The sequence below is a fragment of the Bactrocera latifrons genome, unplaced genomic scaffold (genome assembly GCF_001853355.1).
Source record: "Bactrocera latifrons isolate USDA-ARS-PBARC rearing strain unplaced genomic scaffold, ASM185335v1 scaffold_203, whole genome shotgun sequence".
NCBI classification, from domain to species: Eukaryota; Metazoa; Arthropoda; class Insecta; order Diptera; family Tephritidae; genus Bactrocera; species Bactrocera latifrons.
The window spans coordinates 519960-541744 of NW_017535553.1; the positions used below are offsets into that span (position 1 = coordinate 519960).

The 21785-nt window shown below is 38.6% G+C and overlaps 3 protein-coding genes and 1 long non-coding RNA gene across 4 annotated transcripts; 3 read left to right on the forward strand and 1 right to left on the reverse strand.

Annotated features, from left to right (window-relative positions):
• The first annotated feature begins 2800 nt into the window (after nucleotides 1-2800).
• On the forward strand, nucleotides 2801-3057 carry LOC108968121. Its single transcript, XR_001993309.1, has 2 exons — nucleotides 2801-2942; nucleotides 3005-3057. It is a non-coding gene; the product is annotated as an uncharacterized LOC108968121 (long non-coding RNA).
• Nucleotides 3058-4567: 1510 nt separating this feature from the next.
• Nucleotides 4568-5594, forward strand: LOC108968119. Its single transcript, XM_018931905.1, has one exon. The coding sequence runs from the start codon at nucleotides 4695-4697 to the stop codon at nucleotides 5283-5285; it is 591 nt and encodes a 196-aa protein (XP_018787450.1). The 5' UTR covers nucleotides 4568-4694; the 3' UTR covers nucleotides 5286-5594.
• Nucleotides 5595-8502: 2908 nt separating this feature from the next.
• LOC108968104 lies at nucleotides 8503-21785 on the reverse strand (the record flags this gene model as incomplete). Its single annotated transcript, XM_018931885.1, is given in 4 exon segments — nucleotides 8503-10669; nucleotides 11162-11380; nucleotides 20844-20887; nucleotides 20963-21785. Coding segments are annotated over 4 exon segments (2994 nt in total), but the record flags the coding sequence as incomplete, so codon positions are not given.
• LOC108968110 (tenascin) lies at nucleotides 17073-20533 on the forward strand. The gene is made up of 5 exons (XM_018931895.1): nucleotides 17073-17340; nucleotides 18010-18121; nucleotides 18190-18248; nucleotides 18310-20121; nucleotides 20179-20533. Exons 1-5 carry the CDS (start codon nucleotides 17258-17260, stop codon nucleotides 20393-20395), a joined length of 2283 nt encoding a protein of 760 aa, XP_018787440.1. The 5' UTR covers nucleotides 17073-17257; the 3' UTR covers nucleotides 20396-20533.

Consider the following 21785-nt stretch of genomic DNA (forward strand, 5'->3'; position numbering starts at 1 on the left):
TTTCCGCCATTTTGTGGGCGTGGCAGTGGGCCGATTTACCCATCTTCGAACTTAACCTTCCTATGGAGCCTAGAAMTATGTGTACCAAGTTTCATCATGATATCTCAATTCTTACTCAAGTTACAGCTTGCACGGACGGACGGACAGACAGACATCCGGATTTCACCCTGATCACTTTGATATATATAACCCTATATCTGATTCTTTTAGTTTTAGGACTTACAAACAACCGTTACGTGAACAAACCTATAATACTCTCTTTAGCAACTTTGTTGCGAGAGTATAAAAATTACTAAAAAACGTTAACTTCGTGAATTGAGATATGTCCTACTATGGGCAAAAAATAGTAAGACTTTCGAAGTTAAATTTTGCGCGAAAACCCATTCGTCGAAATATTTTTTTCTATGTTGGTATGACTGTCAGTGACATCTGTGCTAAGTGTCACATCTAAAAGGAAAAGGCCTTCCGTGATAATTGTTTGTCGCGATCAAGTGTTTTCAATCAGTACAATTATTCAAAGACGGTCGAGAACGCGTCGATGACGAACCACGTCTACGACGGCCATCGACATCAACTGATGGTCAATATAGGAATTGCTGTTTGAGAATCGACGATTAACAGTCATACATTTTACTGGCATCCTTGGAATATTGGAAGGATCAGTGAAAACCATTTTGAAAGAAATACGAAAAGTTAATGCACGAGTGATTCCAAAAACACAAAATATTCGCGTTAAGGTCTGTGAAATAATGCTGTCCGACTATCAGGATGTCATGAAACGTATTATTACTGGCGATGAGTCTTAGATCTATGCTTGCAACCCGGAAAGATACGATCGTCGGCCGAATATCGTGGCAAAGGTGAACCGAAGCCGAAAAAACTTTTAACGTGATGAAAAATCAAGGTTATGTTGACAGTATTCTTTGATTATCGAGCTGTGGGGCACTCCGAATTTCTTCCGACTGGCAAAGGTGCCGAATTTCATGAAGATATCTCGTCAAGTAAAAAAGTTTTCTATATAAAAACTTGATTTTGATCGTTCAGTTTGCATGGCAATTATAGGGGATAGTGTTTCGATTTGGGAAATTTCCTCATATATTGGAGGTTCGTCCTAGAAAATAGTCCACGCCAGACATATMATTTAAGAAAATTTTCCATGCAAGAGCTTCACTTTGACCGATCAGTTTGTACAGGGATATTTTAGTAGTCCGATATCAGAGGTTCCGACAAATCTTGTATAMAATAACTTTAAAGGCGGAGATCGTGAGCAAAATTTGAGATCGATATCTTAAAACTGAGTAATTATTTCGCATCATCATCACCCGCCAATTTCATGCTACAAACTTAATCTACAATGCTCCAGATACAAAAAAAAAAAAAATTATTTTTATGGTTACTAATTACTGTTTTATTATTGCTTAATACAAAAAAATAATTATGTATGATTTTACTAAATATTTTTTATATCAGATTACATAAGGTCATTTTTATGTCTCTAACAATAATCTGCTAGCATTCGTGAGAGCGCTTCTCCATTGACGAAATATTCTGATTAAACCTGATTAATTACAACACCCAAATTGCTTGATATATTTTCAGATGAGGGCCAACAGTTTGCATTTTTAGGGAAAAAGTTTTCTATGGCATTTTAAGTTCAAGCCTTTTTAATTTTCCTTTATGTTGTCCTAGAAAGGTCTCTTTTTTATGAACATTCAATTTTAGATATACAATTCCACTGCAATCTATAGGTATAGCTTTTAATAAATATACCGTCGGTATCGTTAGAGGACTTTCGAGTCATGTTTACGATGTAACAGACGTATACAAGTGTCCATCAAGAGGATGATGTGAAGTATGTTTGTTTAGAGAATTGTGTCCAATTGTCCAAGATTGTCCAAAATTATTACGCAAATTCACGTTGCCGAAAAAAACATTAAGAAAACGTTCATCGAAAAACCAATTTCTCAGATGAGACTTAAAGGCTTTTTTTGTTTTTTGTTTTTATTTTTTTTAATTTTAATTTTGCCATCAGGTCATTAATGCTTGTGGATCGTTTTATAATGTAAGTTAATCGAATGCAATAGTTATACAGTCATATAAATGAAGTCATGTAAAAAAGGCTCGTATAAATGTGTAGCTGTTGCATAAAACCGGATGTTATTATATATTGTTAAAGAAAATCATGAAGTAAAAGAAAGAAAAAAATAATATTTAGCAGCTTATTAAGCAACAAAAGAGTTCGTGTGTAAACCCAGACTAAGCAAATATGAATAGTGTAGAGAACCGTTGGGAGACTTGCTTTGCTTTGGGGAAGTTCGGCTAATTTGTAAACGTTAAGAAGAACTGGAGTTAGATGTTAGCTTTATTAACATTATAAAAATCGTTATGGAAAATGATAAGAAAATAGGTAATTTATTAATTAGTTTATTTTAAAGCCGAAGTAACTAACCCGAAAGCTACCCTATGTGCGCTTATATAATTATGTACACAGAGTTTATGTTGAAGTCGATTAGGCTTTCCCTTTAAGGCACGCCTTTGTTTATTCATTTCAAACATCGCTCAGGCATCGCTCAAAAAACTGGCTTTTATGTATATGGTTTCGATGAGACCTTCAAATTTTCGAATGGTGATAAGCAGCTGCAGTTTATTCGCATGTAAACAACTAGTAGAAGTGACGAGAATTAGTCTAATTTCAAAAAGTCGTCTGTGGAGACCGGTTTTCACTCAGCCGTAAGGTACGGAAATGGATTTTGAATCTCTAATTTGGTTTACTCCTGTCTCTTATACACATCTATGGAGACCGGTTTTCACTCAGCCGTAAGGTACGGAAATGGATTTTGAATCTCTAATTTGGTTTACTCTACTACTAACTTTAATGGCGTTTGCAATATTCGCCTATTGGTATTGGTATATATGGCGGCCAAATGAAGTCGTACGCAATGGTAAATGTTTGAAATAGCGAAGCATAACCTTTAGTTTCAATTTCATTCCGTGTTTGTTTTAGTGAAACGAAAATCAGCAGCGCAGTGTGATGAAAACGAAGGAGTATACAACGAATTATTGTGCAATTGAACTGTTTTTCATTAAAGTTAATAATTTATAAGACATATTAGTAAGACTTCTGACGAAAAGGCGTACTTTTTCCACTTTATGCTTTACCATATAATAAAATAAAAGAAAACAAGAAAAATCGTTAACTTTGACTGCACCAAAACTACAGAATACCCTCCAAAATACAAAAAAATTCAGCAAGCACTTGTTTCCGATCGTTCATTGCGATATGGGTGGTTTTGATACATGAACAGCTTCTTGGCTGGGGAAGGACGGATACAAAATTTCTGATCGAAATCTCAACAACTAATGAAGGAGAAATCAATGGAGAAATCAATGCCAGGAAAATAACTTAAACTGTAAAATGTCAACCAATGAATTTTATTTATACATTTTATAACATATAACTCATAGACTGACCGAACTAATCGGCACTAGATTTGTTAGAAAAAWGAAATTATATGTAGTATATGCGAGTGGGGGGTAGTATCAAACTGATTTTATCTATTTTTACTCATCCCACATACTTTTAATATGCCACATACTCAAAAAATTGTGTCTGGGTTTCATTAAGGGACCTTACATACAATCACTAATCATAGGGATCAAAGATAAATGGAGTTCGAAAATCCTCTCAATAGTTATATGGGGGTAGGTCAAGTTTTCGCCCAATTAGGACTATTTTATGCATAAAGATATACTGTAATTAGTAAAACACGCTCTCTTTTTTGATTAGGATAACTCATATATTAACCGATATATGCAACATAAAGTCACCTAGAAGTTCGAACATTTTTAATATTAAGTATATGGGGGCTAAGAGAAGTAGTGGTCCGATACAACCCATTTTCGACGTACAGCCAAACCATTGTCAGAGAAGGATTATCTCGTAATTTCAGTTATATATATCACACATTGACCGACATTTTCGATCCAAGGTCAACTATAGGTACCGGGGTCTAAATATTCGGTACCTATGGGCAGGAACTGTTATTATTGGATTTAAACAATTTTTGCTCATAAGGTGGCACACATTAAAGACATTATTCGTGCAAAGTTTTATCCCGTTATATTAATTGCTTCTTGATGTGTACTGCAAAGTAAAATTATCAAGTGGAATTTAAAATTGTGCCATATGAGAAGTAGGCGTGGTTGTTGTCTGATTTCGTCTAGTTTCCGTAAGTRATATAAAAATGTGAGAAGAATGCCAACCACTAAATTTGCTCGAAATCGGTTTGGTGATACATACAACCGTTAGTTGAACAAAACTAGAAAAATTATCGTGACAAACTTAATATACCCTGTTCAAGGTATAAAAGCACTGAAGTTGCGAGCGCCGAGCGCAGCCTGCTGGCAAATGATAAATACATAAATACAATAGAGGGAAGTCTTAGTAATTTTACTGAAATAATTATTGCTCATACAAATCACACATATTCACACAAAGAATAAAAAACAGAAAACATTACGATATTATAATATTGCGCCACGAGGCGTGATAAGAATTAGTGCAAAATCAATCGGCGCGAACACAATTTTAYTAAATTATTCATAATTCGATGCCAATGCTGGCCTCAGTTTTTCTTCAATTTTCATGCTGTGCACATGCCTTTCTCGCTATAATTGTAAAATCGTAAAAAAAAATGTTGGCGCTGCTCAAAATTGGAATTGTCACTTTTTTGGTAATCAGTTGCGTATTGGTAACGGTAACAGCCGAACAACTGCACAACTCAAGATGCAAGAATAATGTCTGCAACTGCAGCTTCGGTACTCAGGAGGCAGTTTTGGGTGGCGTTAAGTACTGCCTTAGYCACTGCCCAAAAAACGCAGTTCGGTTATCGTTTCGGATATGTGAATGCCGGAATGGATATCAGTACATTRACGAGCAACGAACAAAGTGTGTGCGAACGAATGAGCTTGTGGGGGATCAGGAGATCGATAGCGTCGATGAAGTTGCCGACACATCAAGTAGTACGGCCGCCAGCACTACATCAAGGATAACTACCAACAAAGCGATAATTGGTGATACTGACACTACAGGGAACTCATACAATTATATGACGACCATTGAAACTATTTCAACCAGTGTAGCTACAAATACAACTAATCGGGGAGAAAATTTGAATGTGAACAGTGTTGGTGATATTGAAGATATATATATCTGGATTGGTGCGCTASTAATGGCCTTGGTTTTGTTAGTGTTGCTCGCCTTTATATTTATCTCACGCAAGTGATTTGCATTAGCAAGACATTATTGTCCACTTTACAATTTAATTGTTAGAAATGATTATTCTCTCGCTTAGTTCGCTCAACAAATCAACTTATTTATTTGAGCATCAACCGCCACATTTCTTCACAATACACACGCTCGCCACTACATATTGACGCACTCATAGCTTATGTTTCTTAGAGACAATTAAAAATAAAATATAATTCTAAGTAAAGGAATTTATAAAAAGGTTGCCATTAAATAAATTCGTATCATATAAAATTATATACTATAAATAAGAATTTTATATTTTACGGATATAATTATTTCTGTGACGATTTTATTATTATTATAATAATAATGATTTGTAACAAAAATAAGTAAAAATACCGTAACCGCGTCTTTTTGCAGTAATTATAGTCATATGTCAGCAATAAAGCACCTAATGTAATTTAATTTTGAAGATTTTCTCTTTCAAATGTTGTCAGAGACGTAGCCTCAGATGGCTCATCCGTTGAGCTCAATTTTCGTTCCAGAATTTCGACTGACAACTGGCGAATGAAACGATCTACACATGCTTTAGATTTTATGTATCCTCACAGGAAAAGATCTAACGGTGTGATGTGATATGGTCTTGATGATGAATCGACCGGCCAAAAACATGAAATAATCTGCTCACCGAAGTGTTTTCTCAATAAATCCATTGATTGATGCGATGTGTGGGAAGCGGCGCCATCTTGTTGAAACAAAATGTCGCCGAGATCAAAGGCATCAAAAATCGGTTAACTTAGAGCGATAGGAGACGCCATTGACGGTTACGCTCTCATCGGCATCATTTTTATAGAAATATGGGTCGATCGAATCACAAACGATTTTTTTTTTCTGGATGAAATGGCAGCTCTTTATTTGCGACTATTTTGCTTACTTACATGCCCATTGAGCCMGAAGTAGGTCCCTCGCTGAACAGAACTTGGCTCTTGGAACTTTTCAAGAACCCATACAGCCAAGCGATGTTGCCTGGGAAAGTTGAGCGGCGTTGTTGCCGCGAACGGCATCGAATCGACTTTCCACCTGTATTTGTGTACACTCTCAGCTACGGCTGCTATAGTTTCTTTGCTGTATGCTGAATGTCGTCTATTCGGTCGAATTTTATTCAATAATGAATGCTATGTCTCAAGATGGATGGGTTTTTAATAGTGCGCTCAATAGGCCGGTTATATCGATCATAAGTAGAGCGGAGCGAGTGAAATACATTCTATAAGGAACGTGAATTTTAATAAAAAAGGTGAGAGATTTTTAAATGTTGTTCAGGCGTAAATATTTCCATGATGAAWTGTCAAACAATACTGACAAATACATAACTTGACTGCTTGACGCGAATCCCGCGTGACCTGTCAAAGAAAGACAATTGAATTGAGGATGTAACATTATCTCTACAGTGGCTTGTAGATTATTCATAAATTCAAATACGAAAATTTGTGTACTAACGAATCCGTTCTACCAAACGTGAGCTTCATTTTTCTTGTGAAAACCAAACCGAATCTCATCATTATTTCAGTAATAAATTTGCACGAATCGCAGCCGTTGTTTTGGAGTAAGTTTTCTCATTATAAAATGGCAGACAAAACTGGGTATAAATCTGGTAATAACTGTTAAAGGCACAAAATTTAAAAATAGTATTGTCTCAATGAAAACTACACGTCTAAAAAATACCCTTTATTTACTACTATATATTTGGTTGAGAATGGAAATGAAAAGGCGAACCGCCCATTTCTACCATACCCAATGACAAGAAAAAAGATAAACGACCGGAGGCATATTATAGATAAATACCATAAGAGAAATGAGAATTATTTACAACAATTGAAAGAAAAGCAGCTTCAGTATGCCGCAGGACTTGAAGAGCAACGCATAATTGCTGACAGCCAACGCACGCGAAATCCAATACAAGCTTARAAGATAGTTCAAATGCGCTACTTTAAAGAATTMTTATTWTTKCTGAGTGCAACGTTTATTTGCTATCCCGCGTTTGTCAACATGCATGTTGCGATAAAGGTTGGCAATTTCGAAACGGATCTTGGACATTTCGAGACTAGTGAAAAATCAGACGCAGGCATTGCATGTAAACTAAGCTTCATAAATCTGCTTTCAGTCAAACACTAATATTACATAAATCTCTCTTAGCAGCTGAATTCGACATTTTAATGCCGCGGATTGACTATACCGAGGGAGTTACTGCTTTTGCCGATGTCACGATCGCAGCGCTGCAGGAAAATGAGAGCGTTGAAGTGTCCAGCAAGCAGGCGCCAAATTGTTGGCAAACTTTAGATGCAGTTATCTTCCCGCTCGGAATATTTGTCGTGCTAATGCTGATGTTACTCTTCGCTCATCGTCTCTGATGCGAATGGAAGTGGGAAGGTGAGCATACACTAAGCCTAAGGCAATGGTAAAATGTCAAAGAAATTGTTCATAATCAGAGTTCATAAGTTCTTGTTAGACATTTCCTGTATTTATGAAGGTATTATTGCCTCAGTGCAACCGAAGTATTTTCTTGTTTATTGTTTTTAATTTAATGAAAATTTGTATTGCTTTTATTTTTAGCTGGAAAACCTCGATTTTTCTGCAGCCCGCCATATTCATCGATTCATGTCACATATTGTTCCACTAAACCGCTGCTTAGTACATATTATTACTTTTGGTAATAAAATAAGTAATAAGTTAGTAATTACAACTACAACAAATTGCAATATTTTTTAGATACAATAAAAAATAATTTTCAAAACTCATTCATTGTAATACTTTTTAAYTTTAACCGCAATCTAAGGCAACCCTGGCTGCCGCAGACTATATTCTTCAACTTTTTGCGCATGCTAAGTTCTTCGCTATCGGCCGGTAGTGCCGCTGACATCGCSCACATCAGCGCTGTATGCAGAGTGCATATTGAAAAGTACGATTTTGCACTTTTTATTGTTTTTATTGCTATGGAGGAMCGCCTGTGCGTATGATTAACTTATATCTGATAAAATACTTTCTAAAAAATTGAAAATGCTTTTATAATGAGATAGCAAAATGCTTGAGCTTAAGTATGTTGGAAATGTTGTATATTAATTATTAGTTTCAACGCATTCAGGGATGGGAGAGCTGTGCTTCGGGTGTCAAAAAAAAAATCCAAAATTTCAATTCAAATACAGCAGAATTTACCACGCATCATCAATACTAAAAATACGTTGAAAGGACTGTAATTTATTCTCCTTTAAGTTTTTTATTTAGAATTTTTCAATTTACTGTTAATRTAAGTGCACAATATGGTATAATACTTGTTAATAAAGTGCATATAAATAAAAATACATACGCTTAAACACAGGTGTATTTTTCAGCTTGTCGATATGCAAAAGAGATCTTTCTGTAACATCATAATATGCCCCAGTCTTAACATAAATGATTACTTTAAAATTTTCTCATTAATGATCTACTATAAAGCCGCTGACGATATCTTGCTACTCAAACATACAYAGCCAACATGAACGCAGCGAATATTAAGCCATCAATAGTCATGCGTAAAGGTTGTACAGCGCCGCCAGTTTTCGGAGAGTAAATAGAACTGTGCTCGTAGCAAGTATATATTTTCGGTGCAACAGAGCCTTTGTATTCAATTCGTTTGCCTGATTCTATGCAACGAGAAAATTGCGGTTCCAGGCAATTACTTTCCTTTGACCCACAAATTTCGAAGCAATCAGCGCTAGAACTTTCCTTCCAACAATCACACRTGTGTGTGCACTCATCCAAGTCGATTGGCTGCAATAGAGCGTCCATTTCGTCCCCAATAGTAGTGCCACTCAATAGCTCAACTTCCTTAGTGGCGTTGAGCCGCACAAAGCTTTCAGTGGTGGTAAATATTGCTGTGGTCGTTTCAATTGTACTTGCTGTAGTATCGTCTATTGTAGCCACTGTGGTCATATCACTCGCAGTGATGGCCGTACATTCGGATGTGTCTTCAATAACTGACAATTCCGCGCCCTCGGGACAGACGCATTTCGCTGGTGCTGCGCAGTRGCCACCTTTGCAGCCTGTGCAGTACGGCGCGCAGATGTGCAGCTGTGTTGTGTTTGATGATCGCACATAACCTTCGTTACAGCTGCACTGATCGGGCGCAATGCAAACACCATTTACACACTCCGGCCAACACATGGGCGTACATTTGTTAGAAATGCCCTCACCAGCCATAGGTTTATACTTCTCTCGACAGAGACACAGCTCCGGCGCAACGCAGTCTGCATTGATGCAAGGTTTACTACAAATGGGTTCGCATTTATCAGAATCGTCTGCAGATAGTTGATAGCCGTCATTACATGCGCAAACTTCGACGTCAACACAGCGCCCATTCAGACATCCCTTAGTGCAAGTGGGTTCGCACACACCTTGCGCRCCCATCAGGTAGCCTGGCTGACAGATGCACATTTCGGGTCCCACGCAATCGCCATGCGCGCAACCGTTGGAGCAGACCGGTTGACAGTAGAGCTCTTGAGGATCTGTGGTGGCGTTTGTGCTGCTTACATGCTCATAGCCGGGAAAGCATTCACATACGTCCGGYGCCACACATTTTCCATTCAGTTCGCAATTCTGCGTGCATTGTGCTTGACAGTATTGACGTTGTTGGGGCGGATGAAGCAATTCGTAACCTGACGCGCATTCGCACACATTAGGACTAACGCAACTGGCATGCYGTGGGCATTGATCTACACACACTGCCACACATTCGCCRCTACTACTCATCTGCGTCTCTTCGTCTGCGGTCARCGTAGTGTAACCCTCCRAACAACGGCACTCCTCTGGCGCAAAGCACTCACTGTTCGCGGGACAGCCAACACTGCAGACAGGAAAACACAACTCGCCGCTGCTTACGGTGGTCTCATCTACTTCACCTGTGGCGTTCGAATGTAGTTTATAGCCAGTACGACAAGCGCATTGATTAGGCGATTGGCAGTACATATTCAAGCCGCAACCGTATTGGCACTCTGGCACACATTCCTTTAAGTCTTCATTGAATTTATAACCCTCCACGCARMTACAAGTATCTGGCGCTGTACAAATGGCATATGCAGGACAGCGTTCCTGGCAGATAGGTTCACATATGCCATCCGAGCGTCTTTCATATCCCGAATTGCATGTGCAAGTCTCGGGTTGYGTACAAGTACTATGCGACTGACAGCCTGCAGTGCACTTCGGCTCGCAGATAATGTCTCTAGGAATAGACGTSTTGGAAGTGTAACCATAATCGCAGGTGCATTTGTTGACATCGGTGCAYCGACTGTTGGCCGGGCAGTTAGGCGCGCAAGCGGACACGCATTGGTTGTTCCTCATAACGTAACCAGCACAGCAATACCTTTCAGTTCTTGTTACATATTTATACTAGAAGTATAAGAAATTATAATTATTATATAGTTTACATATGGAAAGTCTCTTAAAATCAATGATGAGTAAAAAAAAAAATCATGAAAAACCATATATACGAATATATGGTATATACATATATATACAATGTTTAACGGCTGTTTAGCCGTTAGTCTTCTTTGAACAGACTCTRTGGCCTCCCTCGCAAAAGTATTGTGTTATGTGGATTTTTTAGCTTTGATGCTCGCTTTCGACCCTACTGACGTGCGAGGCCCCTCAATATCGTTTTGCCTACTTCTTTTACTGAATGCCACAGGATAACAATGCTCGAGGCTCACATCAAAAAGCTYCCAATAAACTGTGTCAGTTGCGTCACAATTGTTTTTTTTTTTTCAGTCTTTCACTAATTTCAAATTTACAAAAYTTTATGAAATATTATTGATTTTACTTCACTGTGCTTTCCATGATACATTCCATCGGTTAATATTGAATTACATTATATTTACTTACTTTGTAATCAAAAGTGGTTGCATATCTGGTTCTTTGCACAGTGAGTCCTAACCAATTCAAAGTTAAATAAGTTTGTATATACTGYCTAGGTTCATTATAATATGCTTTATCTCTTCGCATTTTGGTGCACCATTGACTGGTAGTCAAATTTATGACGGTTAAAAGAACACTCAACGAAATAAGTATATTTAAAAGCATCCTGCTCTGAAGCTCCTTCATCTATCTTTGTTTCGTTCAGCAATAAATCAGCTCAAATTCACAAAGTGAACTGAATTTAATTAAAACAAAACGATTGATTGAAGTAATGCTTTGGGAAACTTAAAAACGCAAATATGTAATCTTTTCTGAATTCCATAATTGAATTTGTTGAAATTATATTTGTATTGTGTCATATTAATATGTGTATGAGTATAACATACATATAAAATATATAAAATTTTATCGCTAGCATGAATTGAATTACACCATTCATTCCATATCCAACTTAAAATGATGTAAGCCAGCGCTAAGTTCTAGCGGAAACGAAAACTATTGATATAGGAAAGTATTCGAAACTATATTACAATACATGTCAATAGTGAAATAGCTAAATACGAAGATAGCGACAAGGATATCTTTGCTAGGWATCCGAAATATCTGCCTCAAAGTCAATTTTACCAACAAAATTAGTAAATTAATCATATTGAGTCAAAGATATGCAATCAATCAACTTTCTTCAATTCAGTTACGAAAAAGTATAATCTTGGCTCTGTAGTCTTCTCAATGGACTGAAACCTTATGAGCAGCCGTAATGCCCTTTGTCCATAGAGCACACTAAACAGTGCGTTTTTTGGATTTAACAGTGTCTCTTGCAAATAGCTTGTTGATTATTGTCCCGCCAAATGCAACAATTTTGTTTATTAACGTACSCAAAAGTGTGTTTCWTCGYTGAACAAAATTTTTTRCGAAAATCGGAGTCGTGGCCATCWMGCTTTGGGAGCATTAACYGAAGGTGCTACGSGCTATTCATTATGAAAAAGCAARCATATAAAACAACTAACGGCTGTCAAAAAGAAAACTTCGAAGCGAGAATTGTCAAACTAAAAGTCTGAAGAAACACCCGTTATTTATGAGAAGGCAATAAGAAGAGAATGTTGTAAAATTCCGCATTAGTGCATACTTTACATTGATCACATTCTAACGTCTCACATATAGAGATTTAAGCAAGCCCAAGCTAGTTGATAATATTTGTATAATATTTGTATAGTGTACATATATGTACATATGTTTAAAAGTCTGCTTAGCTGACGGCAGTGGTATGCGCCCATTTCATAATACTAATCTAATACAGTGCAGAGCTAACAATGATTCATGAGGAATGATTATAATATTTTGGATCCTAAGATGTTTAGAAAAATTTTTATACCCTCGCACCATACTACACAGAGTATAAAAGATGTTTGTTCATCTAAGGATTATTTTTGGTGACACATGGAATTATTCGAGATTGATATGTTTACCATTTGTGTTATATACGTATGTGTGTACCGAAACGATGAAAATTAGTTCCCGGATATTAGTCTATCCATCCGTTCCTTTTACAGTCTCTTCTTTATGGCGATAATTTCAGCGTAATTGCTGCTTGGCTATATTTTAAATATGATTGGTTTGTTGATTGCAAAGAGATATCCAGCATATCGGTGGTGGGTCTAAACACAGTAATATAACTATGAGAAATACCTTTTTGAAAGGGTAGGCACTGCTCCGCCAATATATCTCAAGCGATTTGAGATATTTAGCCTATCGTGAGTGGTCTTACCTGTCAATATCCAGGTCCATCCAACGCATATATGTWATGATCGAAAACTATCGGTAATTCACTATTGTAAGGTATCATAACAATCCAAATCTGAACAAGTACTCGACCAATATTWACTAAACTTGGACCATAACAATTGTTTGACATCAGTATGTTACAGTGCAAAACGATGCATCCTCCGACATAACACCGCTATAMATTTTTACAGAATGTATACACTTTAATACTTCAGCTGAATGAAACATTAGTGAAGATATCGAAATAAAATAAATTACAAAAAGTGGTTAAATGTGTTTTGAGAGTTGGAAATCTTTAGTGGGCGAAACCCAACCGCACATTTTGGAGAGCCATATTTTGCTCAATGCCCTATGAGGTTAGCTCTCAGCTTGCTGACACTTAGCCGACTGGTTATTAGTTGGTTGGCGCCATGATTTTTGCACGGCTGCTACTCCTTTGACCTCCATCTTGACTTCGTTTGATCCTTAGCTTGACTTCGCTTGACTCCTAACTTGTCCCAGGTTGACTAATCGGTTGATCCAGCTTGATATTGCCTGAGTTCTAGCTTGATCGCTAACATGARCTTGCTTGAAATCATTCATGAACTTCTTTGAACATTTGGCCATGCTTAGGTGTCCACAATAACAGTTTTAAGTTTGTAAAGTGTACACACGCTCTCTAAGTATGGATAATATCCATTAGGGTTCAAAATGCGCTTATGTTTATATATTGTAAATAATACCGCGGTGTAGTAGCAGCCTACCTTTTTATGAGCTTTAACTGTGCATTAAGCTCTGAATGTATTATTATATTAACTATTTAATTTCATGTTGATCTTGTGACACTAAAACTAGCTTAGCTAGCTTCTTAGTCACTTCGCCTTCGCGCATTATCGACGCTTGTTTACATGTTTTTTTTTCCAAAAGTGATAAATGGCACCCAGAAAAAGTAGTTCTCGTCTTTTTATAAAACTTATATGTATACTTAAAAAATATGTWTATTAGGGCGGGTCGATTTACAGGGATCCCAAAAAATAAATAAAATGTCACGAATGCGGGAAATGTTCAACGGTTACTTTTTGTTTAAATGATGGCGCACCCTAGCGAGACAATACAATACACCACCGCCGATGACACTATAACACAACACCAACCCAACTTCCCACACCTGAACAACCCATTCAACAAAAAGGACGGACAACGGGATGTCCGATTCTTAGTTATACATTGTTACACGCATCCGGGCTTGCATTCGTTCGACACAATTCGTTCTAAACAATCGGTCTGCACAACATTGGTTCCCGGTTATACATTGCGCTGCGTCGACATATAATTCAATTGGCCTTTTGTTAGACTTCGTCACAACCCGGTTCCTGTGAGCAGCTTTCGTTCATTATATAAAATTCAACAACAATTTCGCACTGTGATTATTTAAACCATCACAGTTCCTTCCATTTAATTAAAATTGCATTGTATTCTAAATATCGGGCCACTGCCGCGCCCATTGCCATAATGGGACCAATGGAAAATTTTTTTGAAAAGTGGGCGTGGCCCCGCACTCCTTATCTCCTAGCTACAACAACTAAATTTGTGAGTACAAATTTTATAAAGGCTTCTACCGACAGTGTGAAAATGGATAAAATCRGAGTTGAACCCCTYTCAYTCCCCTTTCAACGATACTGTTAAAAACTACTAAARCCGTGAAAAATCATTAATTACGCCAGGGACATTATTTTTACCAYCGAGATGGTATAAGAGAGCTTTATGGGACCCGATGTGAAAATTGAACGCTCAGCGTGGCACCGAGCACTTTTGGTGAAATCCCATGTCTCAGAACCCGAACAATCAATTTGAACAAAATTTAGTAGTTAGCATCCTTTTTACATTTTTATGTCACATTGAAAATGGACGAAAGCGGAAAACAACCACGCCTACTACCCATAACGTACTATTTTAAATTCCACTTGATTCTCTTACTCTCCAGTATACAAACCAAGAAACAATTAATATAAMGGGATAAAACTTTGCATGAATAATGTCTTTASTGTGTGCCTCCTTATGAYCATAAATTGKTTAAATCCAAYAAAAACTGTTCAAACCCCTAGGTGCCGAATATTTAGACCCCGGGACACATAGTTGACTTTTGATCGAAAATTTCGGTCAATGTGTGATAAGTATAACTGAAATTAACGGATATTCCTTCTCTTACTCTATGTCAAAWATGAGTTGAATCKGACAAGTGCTTTTTTTAGCTAACGTATACCTAATATAAAGWTTTTCGAAATTCCGGGTTGSTTTGTGCCSCATATATCGGCCAATRTGTCAGTTATSTCAATGRAAATAAGAGAGCTTGTTTTACACTTAACAGTGGACCTTTATGCCTAAATTAGATACGTTTGAGCGAAAACTTGACCTAGCCCCGTTATAACTTATATCCGGATTTTCGAACATCCGGTTGACTTTACTCTGTATGATTGGTTTTATACCTTAACGTATTTCCCTGGCTTGATTCTTAAACGTTGCAAGAGTATAAATGTTCGATTGCACTCAAACTTAGCCCTTCCTTATTTGTATATTTTGTAAATATCAAATTACTTTAGAATATAGTTACACAATAAAATACTTTTAAATAAAATTCATTTACGTGTAGCCTGAACACAGCTGATGATATAAGTTAGGTCGATATTACAGCTTAACATAATTGATTGGTGTGCTTTAACTCATTTATGATYTAATACAKAGCCGATGACGRTGTCTTCATACTCAAACATACACAGCCAACATGAACGCAGCGAATATTAAGCCATCAAYAGTCATGCGTRAAGGTTGTACAGCGCCGCCAGTTTTCGGAGAGTAAATAGAACTRTGCTCGTAGCAAGTWTATATTTTCGGTGCAACAGAGYCTTTGTATTCAATTCGTTTGCCTGATTCTATGCAACGAGAAAATTGYGGTYCCAGGCAATTACTTTCCTTTGACCCACAAATTTCGAAGCAATCAGCGCTAGAACTTTCCTTCCRRCAATCACACRTGTSKGTGCACTCATCCAAGTCGATTGGCTGCAATAGAGCGTCCATTTCGTCCCCAATAGYAGTGCCACTTAACAGCTCAACTTTTTTAGTGGCGTTGATAAGTTGAAGWCAAATTACAAATACGAAAAGACTTTTTCGACTGCGCAATATTTTTCGAAAAAAAAGTACGCGGCTCCCAGCTTCATGAMATTCAGAGCGAATTTTTAGTTTAATAAATATTTAAACACATAAAAGAACATTTTTCAGCAGGCGGTTTGGTACTTTAAATGGGCGTGCTACCGTCCATTTTTATATACATAAAATATCAGTATTTCATAAATTATTAATCATAAATAATACAGTTGTAATCTATGCTTTATGTTTTCAAACCTTTAGCTGTGTTGCTGTGATTTGCGTTTGCCACTAACTTCTGCTTTGCAGTTTCCAGTGCCATATCRCCACTTTCATTTGCTGATATAATGCATACATACTCTTCTAAAAATACCACAACATCTTCCAATTATGCCTGCAAGCACTTTATCTATGTTAGCAAATGAATATTCAATGCCAAACTCCTCCCGATATCGTGTGGTTAAACTAGAATTCCACTTTCCTTGAGTTCTGCCATTGACCTCTTCGCATTTATCACACTTATGACACAATAAAGCTTAACAGAAAATTGTTAAGATGACTCTGTCAAGTGTCGATATGATGGTAAGTGCCATATAATAAATAAAAGTCTTACCATGAGTCAAAAATAGTTATGCAGCTTTATACTTAATAGTAAAAATAGTTGCAATGAAACCGATAACTGTCTTGCGATTTTCGCTGTCGAAGACACAGCAATATTACACATGTCACTTTATAAATGTTTTTGATATATGTATGCGTTGTCAAAGGAGCACTGCTCTGTTGTTTTCCGAGTTCATTGATTTTTGCGCTCTATTGGCCTCTGCGGCAGCAGATTGTCGCTTTTTTGTTTTTACAACACTCTTTTATTTAAGCGACGCTTCTTCGCGTAGATAAGCCGATAATGATAGCCTACCAACAGTGCTGTGCGCCTACAAATGGCAATCAATAATTTCTTTAATTTAACAGATTTGTTCATTCCGGCGACGAGTGCCGACGCGGAAGGCGGTTGATCAGCTCAACAAGCAAGCAAGTGCAAGGAAATCGCCTTGGAACCAACGAGATCACAGCGATTTGTGCAATTTAGTGTTATTTCTGTGCAAATAACGTAACGTACGTAATTTCTTGGCTCTTGTGATCATTACTKTTAAGTGAAAGAAAACAATGAGGCCTCATATGAATTACCAGCTTCTTGTAAGCCTTCTGCTGCTGGCAACTTGTGCAACTGCATGTGTCGTAAAAGTGCCGTAAGTTTGTCTTCAACAAAGAGTAACTATATACATACATAAAATTATAAAAATTAAATAACGAAAGTAGCTTATTTCGACATACAATTAACACTATACTGACGGTCACTATAATTTCGAATTAAAGGCTCGCGCCAAGAAATCCACATCATATTCAACAATAAATTTTGGAATACTATTCGTTAATTATTTAATTGTGGACCTGTATGACAGAAATAATCAAGAAAAAAGTAAAAACGTTAACTTCGGTTGCAGCGCAGTTATACACTTCAGAAATTCTAAAGGTTCCTTACGAGAACTTTGATCGGTCAATTTGTAGCTGTAGCTGTAATGAACAWCTTTTTGGCTTGGAAAGGACGGATCCGAAATTTCAGATCGATATCTGAAGCACTAGTTCTATATGTACATATAAACGGAAATACTGACGGACATTAGTTAACCATATCATTTACGTAGATATTTCAAAGGGCCTCTGACGACTCCTTTAGGMTGTTGGAAACACCGTAGTTAACTTAATGTAATCTGTTCAGTGCACTGTTTACAGGTAGTTCTCTTGGGGTTTATTTGATTTAATTGAGCTTGTTTTACGACGCGTTTCTTCTGCTATTTTCGAAACCCTGTAAGATCTAAAAAAAATTAATACTCATACCCACTTTTTKTCAACCACAGAACGCCCAAAACTCGTGTGTCACTTGTGACCATGCGCAAATATCCGGTGGATGTGAAGTGTACAAATTGTACGCCGACTCAGAACCCCTTGGTACTACGCACAGTCAAAGAGGTGAACGCATGAATAAACAAAAATTATGCAAAATCTTTATTACCAACTCGTATTTTCTCCGATTATAGACGTACACGGACACAGAAGAGGTTTGCTGCGAAGGTTATGTTAGGAACGCAAAAACCGGGTAAGTTTTTAAGGAGTGAATTCCTTTTTGTACACAAYAAAAACTCTCTTCTCGCACATAGAGATTGTCTGCCGAACTGCGTGGACTGTAAGGGAGGTAAATGCGTCCGTCCTGATGTATGCCTCTGTGCCGAAGGCTACAACAACYTGAAGAATAGCACCGTCTGTGAGCCGGAATGCAGTGAGCCCTGCATCAATGGGCAATGCGTTGAGCCGGAGAAGTGTAGCTGCAATGAGGGCTATAATTTCATCAATGGCAGTGTCACAGAATGCGAGACCCGGTGTTTGACGGATTGCACCAATGGCCGTTGTGATGCCTCATATAAATGTACGTGCAATTTCGGCTATGAGCGYAACGAGTTGCTGGGTGTGTGCACGCCTATCTGTGAAGAGCCCTGTGAGAATGGTGTTTGTAAAGCGCCCAATGAGTGTCACTGCCTTAACGGTTACGAGTTACGACTGGGCACCTTGGGTAAGTGTGAACCGGTTTGTCCAGGTGGCTGCCCCAATGGCTATTGCATCGCACCGAACGTTTGCAAATGCCAGGAGGGCAGCTATAACTTAATCGGACTTGCCTGTGTGCCCAACTGCATGGAAAAATGCGTGAACGCACACTGCACGGCGCCCAATCAGTGCACGTGTCTGGAGGGTTACATCTATCGCAACGATTCGCGCACCGTGTGCGAGCCAACTTGTGCACGCGGCTGCCTGAATGGTTTCTGTGATGAACCGGGCCACTGTGAGTGTCATCAGGGTTATACACAGGTGGAGCCGCATGTTTGCCAGCCGAATTGCGCAAAGGACTGYATCAATGGAYACTGCAGCGCGCCCGATACGTGCACCTGCAACGAAGGCTACATCCTTAAGAACGGCTCACTTACAGAATGCGAACCACACTGCCCGCGTGGTTGCAAGAACGGTGAATGTGTTAGTCCAGGTGTGTGCAGCTGCTTTCCGGGATACCAATCGCTGCTCTTTTATCTCTGCATACCGGTCTGTAAGCACTCCTGCGTTCATGGCACATGTACCGCACCGGACACCTGTCGCTGTTTCAGCGGTTATCGGCCGAATTCGGAACGGTCCTACGAATGCGAACCAGTTTGTAATTTCGAYTGCGGACATGGACACTGCATTGCACCGGGTATTTGCCAATGCGAGGCAGGTTACACGAAAAAATGGTTGACAGGACGTTGTGAGCCGCATTGTGCACAGAAGTGCATTAACAGCATTTGTGCGGCGGGCGGTGTATGCCGTTGCTATGAGGGTTTCCGTTTACGCAAAGGTTCGAACAACATCTGCGATCCCATTTGTCTGCCGCAGTGYATCAATAGTAATTGTGTGGAGCCGGACATGTGYGAATGCTGGAGTGGCTATTCGGAGACACGTCATCACAATTACTGTGTCGCACATTGTCGGCCGTCGTGTGAGAATGGCAAGTGTGTGGCGCCCAATAAGTGCCAGTGCAGCGATGGCTACCATGTGACGAACTCCAGCGAACCGCACCGTTGTCAGGCGATCTGCAAAGAGACTTGCATTAATGCTGAGTGTCTGCGGCCGGATGAGTGCGTTTGCCTGGAAGGGTATAAGTTCCTCAATGGCAGYCGCACAGAGTGTGCGCCGAGTTGTGAACAAGACTGCGGTCAYGGCARATGTATTGGACCGAACGCTTGCAGTTGTGATCTCGGTTATCGTCTTAMGCTGAGCAATGACACCGATCTGCCGATCTGCGTGGCCTATTGTAACGAATGGAACTGTTTGAATGGAAAATGCGATGTAAACGGTATATGTCAATGCATAGAAGGTATGGTATACAACGAGCGACGTGGCGTATGTGTTTCCGGGTTGGGTGCTATGGAGGAACACATAGCGCTGAGGTAAGTGAGGCAATCTATATCATATATATATATATGTTTTTACGTTTAACATTAAAGTGGCATCTCGGTATCGCGCTGGACTATCGGCACAATGGCATTCTTACTTATCGCCTTATGTGGATTGGCTTTGATATTGGTGTATCGTGAATATGAGCGCAGACGTTTCCGGGAGAAGCACGGCGTGCGGTTGATAGAAAACCCAACGTTCGGCATTGTGATGCCAGGCGCGGGAGAAGAAGATGGCCTMAATGTGCAGGATGGCGAGGAGAGYTGATCGAAGATGTGATACCAAAGAACCTTTTCGTGTATGGTGTATTTGCATTGAAATAGCTTCGGATATGTCAATAAAATTCCCTTTTTAGTTTTAAGAATATTTGTTTTTGAAAATAAATTTACTCTAAAGGCATAAAAATGTGCGTCTTTCGTTTAAAGAGTACCGCAATTAGATACAGATACATAGTACCGAAGAGATCAGATTGATATTGCCTCTAGCGTGCTTTAATTGAGTATATAGAAGACAAAGACATTTCTGATTATAAAATTGTATTTAACACAGTGTAACTGTACTTATATTATGGTACTTATAGCAGTTGTAATACTATTTTCTCACGCTTCTTAACCTAAACTATTTAATTACAAATATGAAGATCATTTAAAAAATTAACGTTGTAATATACACACATAAACAAATCCGCAAGCACTTCTTACTAAGGCACTCGTACAATGTCCACGTTCCGCGACATGTTCTTCAGTCCAATCTGGTTTTCTGTAAGTGGAAAAGTATCGGTTAATAACACAGAATATGCTTACCGGTGGAGCTTAGCYGCTTAACAGTTCTTACCTCTCTTCGCTACATTGTACGTCTTCTCACAACTGAGGCGACAAATCAACAACAACACCAACAGGGCTAGCGGTAAGGAAAGCACTCCGAGTATGATATATAATCGAAAAGATTTCAGATCTCCAGTACTTCCAAGTGTGATGGCAACACAGATATCCTCGTCTTCCTGTAACTGCAGCTCATAACCTTCGTTGCACACGCAGCTCTCCCCGTGACAAGTTCCGTGGATACAACGATGATTGCAATGATACTTTGCTTCAAAAAAGGCATTTGTCTCACTGCTGTCTCCAGACGATTCGCTGCCGTCTCTCCCTTCTCCGCTATCGCCATAGTCATCATCGCTATCGTCGTCACTATCAAAAGTGCTCGCTAATAACGTTGTTGTTAGAATAGAGCCACCAGTACTACTGCTAAATACCGAATCGAAGGGTTTATCATTGCAAATTCCGGGTGCAATGCAATCGCCGTCAACACAACCACCATCACAAACAGGTTCACAACTGTTAAGCGGGGACATCGCAAAACCAAAGTTACACTTGCATGTCTCCGGCGCCACACACGAACCGTTTTGACAATCCATTGAACAAACTGGTTCGCAAACATTTTCTTTATTAAATACATAACCAGCAAGACATTCACATGTATTCGGAGAAACACACTGACCGTTCAGACAGCCATTCAGGCAGACCGCTTTACAAATTCCTATTTCGGTTTTTGCAAATCCTTCTAAACATTCACATTTCTCCGGAGCTACGCARTAACCATTGAAACATCCAGTAGAGCACACGGGTTCACAAATATCCAAAGAATTTATAATATATCC